This window comes from Biomphalaria glabrata, chromosome 8 (genome assembly GCF_947242115.1).
Source record: "Biomphalaria glabrata chromosome 8, xgBioGlab47.1, whole genome shotgun sequence".
Lineage (NCBI taxonomy): Eukaryota > Metazoa > Mollusca > Gastropoda > Planorbidae > Biomphalaria > Biomphalaria glabrata.
Window position 1 is genome coordinate 16,075,743 of NC_074718.1, and position 9,402 is coordinate 16,085,144.

The 9,402-nt window shown below is 36.3% G+C and overlaps 1 protein-coding gene across 1 annotated transcript in view; it reads left to right on the plus strand.

The window, feature by feature from the left end:
- Positions 1-9,402, plus strand: part of LOC106053620 (PAN2-PAN3 deadenylation complex subunit PAN3-like) — a 40,956-nt gene that overhangs the window by 23,955 nt on the left and 7,599 nt on the right. The window contains exons 14-17 of the mRNA XM_056037155.1: positions 1,220-1,359; positions 2,793-2,922; positions 3,576-3,640; positions 4,235-4,373. Of these exons, the coding sequence (XP_055893130.1) occupies positions 1,220-1,359; positions 2,793-2,922; positions 3,576-3,640; positions 4,235-4,373 (474 nt within the window). The remainder of the gene's footprint in view (positions 1-1,219; positions 1,360-2,792; positions 2,923-3,575; positions 3,641-4,234; positions 4,374-9,402) is intronic.

Consider the following 9,402-nt stretch of genomic DNA (forward strand, 5'->3'; position numbering starts at 1 on the left):
CGTAATCATCTTCTTTTTTGAAGTAACGTCTGTATTATATAAGATAAGATAAGATAATGATAAACAAACTGAGTAACTTAAATGTAAGCCCTTACTTGCAAGCATGGGTTCTAAACTTTTTAACCCAACGGCCCCAGTATGTTAAAGTCAACAACACCAAATCGTCAACTCGAGTACTATGTACGGGTGCTCCACAAGGTTGTGTACTTTCTCCTGTGCTATACACTCTTTACACTAATGACATAAGAAGCATCTATGACTCAGTTAAACTCATTAAATTCGCTGATGATACTGCCATAGTCGGTCTTATTTCAGGAGACGAAACTCAGTATCGAAGCTCGATAGAAGAGTTTACAAACTGGTGCACCGACAACTTTCTAGAACTGAATGTAACAAAAACTAAAGAACTTATAATAGATTTTAGAAAGAAAAAACAAACTATACGTGAACTGCAAATAAACACTACATCTATAGAACAAGTAAAGGCATATAAATATATAGGCATTATCATCAACAACAAGCTTTCATGGGAAGACCACCTTGGAACTCTGACAAAGAAAACAGCCCAGCGACTCTTTTTTCTATACAAACTCAACAGTTTTAAATTAAATAAGAAGATCCTTGAGACATTTTACGGCGCGACTGTACAAAATCTGCTAACATACGGAATAAGTTGTTGGCAAGGCAACGCCTCATCTAAACTGTTGCAACGTCTAGAAAATATCATTAAAAAAGCATCAAAAATTACACTCACAACATTACCACATTTAAAGGAACTTTTTGAACAAACGTGCCTAAGAAAAATCGAAAAAATCTTGGAAGACAACGGCCACCCGCTCCATCAGAACTACGCCAGGTCGTCGCGAAGTGGGCGACTGCTGTCAATCAAAACAAGAACGGAGCGGTACAAAAACTCGTTCGTACCTCACTCGGTCAGACTCTATCACCGCCACTCATTGATCAGGGAACATGAAATGCACCAAGATACCTGTGTGTAGTCGCTGAATGAACTCTTTATGTTGTCTGTTGTATTTATGTGTATTTTTCTGTTGTGTTGTCTTTATATGAGAAACGAGTCCTTGTAATCACAACAAATTTCCGTAAGGATCAATAAAGCAGTCTTAGTCTTAGTCTTAGTCTTAGTCTTAGTGAAGGATTTTATAATGGTATTGATGATGAAGTTGTGTGCTTAAGGCTGCCATTCTCTCTTCTACAACAGCAAGAAGACATGACAGCACTAGGAAAGATAATACTAGCCTTGGCCTGTAACAACCTGATGTGTGTTCAAAGAGATAACATCCAGACAGCCATCGAAGGTGTTCAGCGAAACTATTCTCCAGATCTGAAAAATTTGATTTGGTAAGGATTCCATTTCTTCATAACAATGTTTGGTGGCAGTTCTCTTCCCCTGAGTTTGGTAGAGAGGGGCTTCAGTACTGCCTTATCTTTCATTACTGCCATCAGTCCCCCTGTTCTTATTGTAGTATGGAGGGTGTTTTCATTACTGCCATCAGCCCCCTGTTCTTATTGTAGTATGGAGGGTGTTTTCATTACTGCCATCAGTCCCCTGTTCTTATTGTAGTATAGCAGTTGTTTTCATTACTGCCATCAGCCCCCTGTTCTTATTGTAGTATGGAGGGTGTTTTCATTACTGCCATCAGTCCCCTGTTCTTATTGTAGTATAGCAGTTGTTTTCATTACTGCCATCAGCCCCCTGTTCTTATTGTAGTATGGAGGGTGTTTTCATTACTGCCATCAGCCCCCTGTTCTTATTGTAGTATAGCAGGTGTTTTCATTACTGCCATCAGTCCCCTGTTCTTATTGTAGTATGGAGGGTGTTTTCATTACTGCCATCAGTCCCCTGTTCTTATTGTAGTATGGAGGGTGTTTTCATTACTGCCATCAGCCCCCTGTTCTTATTGTAGTATAGCAGATGTTTTCATTACTGCCATCAGTCCCCTGTTCTTATTGTAGTATGGAGGGTGTTTTCATTACTGCCATCAGCCCCCTGTTCTTATTGTAGTATGGAGGGTGTTTTCATTACTGCCATCAGTCCCCTGTTCTTATTGTAGTATGGAGGGTGTTTTCATTACTGCCATCAGCCCCCTGTTCTTATTGTAGTATGGAGGGTGTTTTCATTACTGCCATCAGCCCCCTGTTCTTATTGTAGTATGGAGGGTGTTTTCATTACTGCCATCAGTCCCCTGTTCTTATTGTAGTATGGAGGGTGTTTTCATTACTGCCATCAGTCCCCTGTTCTTATTGTAGTATGGAGGGTGTTTTCATTACTACCATCAGACCCCTGTTCTTATTGTGTATGTTTTCATTACTGCCATCAGACCCCTGCTCTTATTGTGTATGTTTTCATTACTACCATCAGACCCCTGTTCTTATTGTGTGTGTTTTCATTTCTGCCATCAGTCCCCTGCTCTTATTGTAGTATGGAGGGCCAATTTGGACCAAAAAAAAGTGCTTTTAAAGGCATTGAGGTAAAATCCAAGTAGTTAGCCTCTTTGAATAGTTTCTCCTTTAGTTTTTTCTTTTTAAAAAATTCTTGGTTCTAATGTTTTTCTAGAAAAGTTTGAGTGCTTGTAAAAATGATCTCCTTCTGTAACCATAGTGAAAATAGTAGATTGCTTATAATTAAACATTGAACGAAGATCTAGTCAAAAACTTTCTCAAGCCTAAACACATCCTGTTTGTTTTGTCAGCAGCTATTTATGTAGAGTTGATTACTCTTTCTTCATCAGCTTCTTGTCCAATTACTAATTGTGTTCACATTTTCTTGACAGTTATTTGTTACAGAATACTAACAGAGTTCGCAGTGTGAATGATGTGATGCCTATGATTGGTGCCAGGTTTTTTACACAATTGGATACTGTTACATTACGAAGTGATGTCCTGGAGTATGAGTTGGCAAAGGTTGATGAACTTTTTGCATTAGTTGCTAAGACAAATGTAATGCATTTCAGCATTTAGTTGTATCATGACTTTAATGCCATTACTATTGAGTACACTGGTACTTTGACTAGTATAGGTGTAAACATTTACATAGAAAACTTTATTAACTTTATTAACTACTGGCTAATAATATTGAAAACGTTGACACATTTTTTAATCATGGTGAGACTTATTTTCATCGATAAGATAAGATAATTTTTATTGATCCAATCAAATGGAAATTCAGTTTGACTACAATTGACAACCTCAGTGTAACTACTGTACAATGACAATATTCTAACAACATTCACAAGCGAAACACATACACATTCAGAACCAGCGTTTAATGAATTCGACTTCTATGTACTTCTCGATGACGACATATGATCTTGTAACACTCTGACCGAAAGTGGGATAAAGGAGTTTTTAAATCTTTCTGTTTAAGTCCTAATGGAAAGGAGACGACCACTTCGTTCAGATCTTATGTAAGCTAATAATATGAGAACTTGTCACCTAATAACTGACAACTATTTAAAGTCATATTAATTTACCTAAGATTATCCAATTTCTAGTAGGTACTGTGTGTGAAATGACTTCTTGTATACTTCAAGTAATGACTAGTTTTATCATTCTAGGAAATAGAAAATGGAAGATTGTTTCGAATTTTGATCAAATTAGGATCAATCAATGAAAGGCCAGAGTAAGTTAGAATTTTTCTTTGATTTGTTAAATTATTCTTCTCATTAGAGTGTGGATGATTTTATTGATAGTTATATTATTAAGCATTTTTTTTATCTAGGAGACATGGAGATGTTTGATTAATAAAAATATACTTAGGTATAAATGTTTAGTACATTTTTTCTAAATAGCCCACATTATGCTGTGGCTGTGGACTGCTCATTAAAACAAGTGTGGGGGGAGATGGGGGACTTTGTTTTACTCATGACAGGGTTGAGGTCCATAACACTTGTTGTCATATAGTTCAAGATGCAGCAGTTGAGGAAAGTTGAGTGATAGTCTTTGTGTTAGACACAGAACACCTCTCTGAACTGTTGGCAATAGAAATAAATACAAACATATGAAGTGAATCTTCCTTTACAACAGAAGGAAACAATAGTTAATGACTTTATCCATAACATCATTTATAAGCTCATTCAACTCAATGTATTTATCCAATATCATCATTTGAAAACTTAATTCAACTCATTGTAATCATCTAATTATTAATTTTAATTCCTAGCATAGTTGTATCTTTGAATTTCATGTCCTGCTGTTATACTATTGACTTTTCAAGGTATACAACTGAACCATCCTGGGCAGAGACTGGAGACAGGTTCATGTTGAAACTGTATCGTGACTATTTGTTTCATCAAGTGGATGAGAATGGTTTGCCTTGGATAGATGTGGCTCATGTTATTCAGAGCCTGAACAAAGTAAAGTCACATTTTTTTGTAACCATTGCTTAGCTTATTATGTTATATTTAACTGGAACTAAGTTTAAACTTGTGATGGAGTGTATCAAAGTACTAGGCTATGGCTAAACAGTGTTTACATTTGCTGGCTATCTTCTCAAGAGGTGTGAACATAAATATTGATAACTTCTATCATGTTTTGATCTATTTTATTTGCTAACAGGAACAAAAGTCAGATTGTTTGCAGACGATTGCACAATAAAAACAACAGAAGATACTGAAATTTTAAAAAAAATTAGAGAAATGGGAATGAAATTGGAGCATGTCTTTCCACCCAAAAAATGCCAGTTATTAAGAGTAACAAAAAAACTTTAACAAATAAAAACTTTTTACTTTATTCGTGGTAAACCAGTCACACAGACTAAAAACTCAAAATATCTAGGTGTAAAAAAAAAAAGTTATTACGGAATCCCCTTATTTATAAAATTATTAAAAAATCAAACAAAGAATTAGACTTTATTAAAAGAAATCTTTACAAATCATACAAGAACATAAAACTAAAATATTAACTTAAGTTAGGCCAATATTCGAATATGCATCCTCTGTTTGGGATCCCTCAACTCAAGAAAACATAATGAAACTAGAGCAAATACAAACTATAGCAGTGAGATTTATAACAAACAAATGTTTCAACACCATTAATAAAATCACTAGACTTAAAGACATTTCAGGACAGAAGAATAAAAAGTAAAGTATCAATATTACATAAAACACTAGACCATAATTTATAAATAGAAAAACAAAAGCTAATGAAATACTCAGAAAGACACAAAGATAAAGGCACATTTCTTATTCAATATGCTAGAACAAATTCATATAAGTGCTCCTTCTTTCCTAGTGCCATTAGAGAATGGAATAGTTTGTTTGAATCAGCCAACGGCTCAGCGGCATTTAAGTCATTGATTAACTCTTTGGCTCCGCAACAACTCACAGGACGTTGATTTTAAAAAAAGGGGAAAAAAGTCGGACCAACGCTGGGGGCATTGGCTATTTCAAATTTATTTTTTTCGTTTCTATTTCTCCAATTCTTGTTTTTTATTGCTTAATTTTTTATCTAGAATAGTTTCCCTTTGCTAAACATCCGGAATTTCCTTCATTTAAAGTGTTTTTTATTTTGTACGAAGTTTGTAAAGAGATGACATTTATTTTTTCTGTGTGCCTGTTTTTTTAACATGGAGCTTCAACCAAGGCCATATAAACTTTGTAGATCTAAATATTTCTTTGATAAAGAAGTATAATAATTCAGATGACAGTGATTTTGTTTCATCTGATGGTGATATTGATAAATCTAATTATATAGATCTAGAATCTAGATCTAGTAAATTAATGTATAGATCTAGACCTAGGGCTAGGTCTAGTAATGATGAAGTTTATCAGCTGATGAAGCAGCTCCACCCCCAGCTAATGTTCAATGTAGATCTAGAACTAGTTTAGCTGTCTCTACATCATCTAGATCTAAATCTAATCAGATAGAGGTAGATCTCTAGATCTATCATCTAGGCACTGAAACAGATCAATTTCAGATTTGTTCCACCAAGAAATTGGGTTGTCAACCTAGACTTAGTCATCACTGCATCTATTGAGATGGAATGTTTTTTTTTTTCATTGACAATCACATTGTTGATAGTCTTGTCAGCAAAATAAATAGCTATGCTGACCATAGGATTAAATTGAACACCCCTGCTAGAATAAGATCCATTTTCAGAGAATGGAGACCTATAACTATAAAGAAAGACAGAGTATGTATGTAAACACTGTAGGTCAGGGAGAATGGTTTATGTTTGCGCTGGATGGGAGTCGAACCCACACATTCATATTGACTGCTTCCATGAATATCACAACTAGAAGGAATATTTATATACTAAGTACATGAAGAACTTTAGAAGAAAATACTATAAATATATATATGCTTTACAGTTGGACTAGTTTTAGGGTAAAAGTGTTTTGTTCCAAGAGTGTTGCTTTTTTTATGGGCTTTTTAGTTAAAGTAGTGACATTGGATTATTAGTTCCAGTTTATTATTTTTTGCATCTATTGCTGTTTCTTCTATGGTGTTCTGTAAACAAATGGATAAAAATGAGAAAAAAGCTATTTGGATTTAATTTGAACAATAAATTTTTTTAAACATGCACTTGGATGGATATTTTCAATGTCAGTTGGTGAGTTTTTCATTTTTAATTTTTATATTCAAAACCCAAAATTACAAAAACAACATGATTTGCAAACTAGAAAACATAAGAAATGGAAAGAGCATCCATTTCTCTTTAATTCTATATCAAATTTATTATTTTCCAATACTAAATAAAAAAGTTATACAAGTTATATTGAAGCAAAGTAGCGCACTCTGAAATGGCGGAAAAATTAATTCCGTCCAAAAGTGGAAAATAATTCCGAAGTAATTCCGGAGTCAAAGAGTTAACATGCATTTCTAGTTTTACACATGAAATGCGTAGGGCGTAATTATGTTCTTTTTTGAAGCAACATCTGTAATATATAAGATAAGATAACATTTGTGAAGTTTAAGAATTCAGAGCTTTTGAGTTTTGATGGTAATGTATAATACTTTAAAGAATGGAGTAGAGGTTTTGAGTTTTAATGGTAATGTATAATACTTTAAAGAATGGAGTAGAGGTTTTAAAGGTATCATGACTTTCTTGTTCACAACTTGACAAGTCAGTCCTGTCCTGCAACACAAGATAATCTGTTCTACCCTACCAAGTCATTCATCACAACACAAGATAATCTGTTCTACCCTTAATAATAATAATAATAATAATAATTTTATTTATAAAGCGCTGTTAACAAACAAAATGTAGGCTCAAGGCGCTGTAACAACATTACAAACATAAACACAACTGCCGAAATAACAGTTAATCTAAAAAAGTTTTAAACAAGTAGGTCTTAATGTTCTTCTTAAAAGTGGTATAGCATGTTGTCTGTCTGAGATCAATGGGGAGTGAGTTCCAAACCTTTGGTCCGTGAACTGAAAAAGCACGCAGACCGTAGCTTTTGAGGGAGAAACGTGGCACTACTAAAAGCGTTGAGTCCATTGAGCGCAGGGTTCTCTGGGGGACATATGGAGTAATCAGTTCGCTAAGGTACAAGGGCATCTCATTGTTATATATACACTGATGACAAAGTGTGGCGACCTTGTAATCGATTCTCGCTTTCACGGGAAGCCAATGGAGCGTGCGCAAGAGCGTAGTAGCAGAATCTTGTCTAGTTTTTTTAAGGACTATTCGAGCGGCGTTGTTCTGTATACGTTGCAGCTTGGCTATTTTGTCATCAGGTATACCTGCTAGCACGGCGTTGCAGTAGTCAAGGCGGGAGAGTATGAATGCCACAGCTAGCGTTTTTGTTGACTCCGTTGTTAAATATGGTCGGATCTGGCCTAATCTGCGCAGCTGCAGATAAAGACCTTTGCAGAGCTGATTTATGTGTGGGTCGAAAGATAGTGTTGAGTCGAAGAAAACTCCAAGATTCCGCACTACATGGACAAAAGGAACATGGCAGTTCGAGATAAAGAGAGAATCTGTGCTTTCAACTTTTGAGACATTGTTCCTAGTGCCAATCTTAATTATTTCTGTCTTGTCTTCGTTCATCTTGAGTTTATTTTCAACCATCCAATCGCTCACCCTTGCAACGGTACCACTGATATTCTCTGCCAGATGGGACACCTCTGAGGGTACTGATGAATCGTATAACTGTGAGTCATCGGCAAAGAAATGGTATAAGATGCCGGTTGGCCGTATGACACCGCTGAGTGGATATGTGTACATAGTGAACAGTACTGGGCCTAGAACTGATCCTTGGGGTACTCCGTACTTCAAAAGTAAGCTTGTTGATTCCGTCCCGCTAACAACGACACTTTGGGTGCGTTCCGTCAGGTAGGATCCAAGCCACTTTAGGACGACTCCTGCTAAACCAAAAGTTGCAGAGAATCTGGCCATCATAATTTCATGGTCTAGCGTATCAAAGGCTGCGGACAAGTCCAGCATAGAAAGAATTGATATGTGGCCTTTGTCGGAATTGTGAAGTAAGTCGTTTAGTACCCTGACCACTGCTGTCTCTGTGCTACGGCACTTCCTATATGCAGATTGAAATTCTTCCAAGAGACAGTACTGTTCAAGATGAGAAAGAATTTGCACTAACACGATGCGCTCCAGAAGCTTTGACAGGAAGGGAAGATTTGAAACCGGGCGATAGTTTTTTAGACATTCCGGGTCAAGACTGGATTTCTTTAATAAGGGCCTGACAAGTGCATGCTTAAATTGCTGTGGTACAATGCCTGAAGTCAGTGAAGAGTTCACAATGTTGGTAATTGTAGGTACAAGCTCATCTAAACATTCAAGGAGCAAGGAGGTTGGAATGGGATCAAGGTCACATGACTTATTTGGCATCTTCAAAATAGTACTTTTGACATAATCTTCAGATACACGCTGAAACTCGCAAAAAGGAGTATTTTGAAAAATTGGAGAGTGGTCAAGCTGTGATGAGAGGGATGGCATGTCATTTCTAATCTGCTCAATCTTCCCAATGAAGAATCTATTGAAGGAATCAGGAAGTTCAGATAATGGGATAGATGACGGCAAACGTTCGTTATTTGCTCCCCCTAACATTTCAGCGGTGATCCTGAATAGCTCCTTTGAAGAATCAGAATTTTCGATTTTTTGTCGAATATGACTAGCTTTTGCGTCTCTAATCATACGGTTAACCTTGTTTTTTTCTCGTATGTATATTTGTCGATGTATCGTCAGACCTGTCTTTTGAAATGTACGTTCGGCACGTCGGCGAATAAGTTTGGCAGTCTTTATGTCTTCCGTCAACCAGGGTGCAGATGGCCTAACTGAGACTGTACGAGTGACAAGAGGTGCATGGCTGTCCAGCAACTTTTTCAAGCAAGAATTGTAATTGCTGAGAACGTCCCTTCCAAGTCATTCATCACAACACAAGATAATCTGTTCTACCCTTCCAAGTCATTCATCACAAC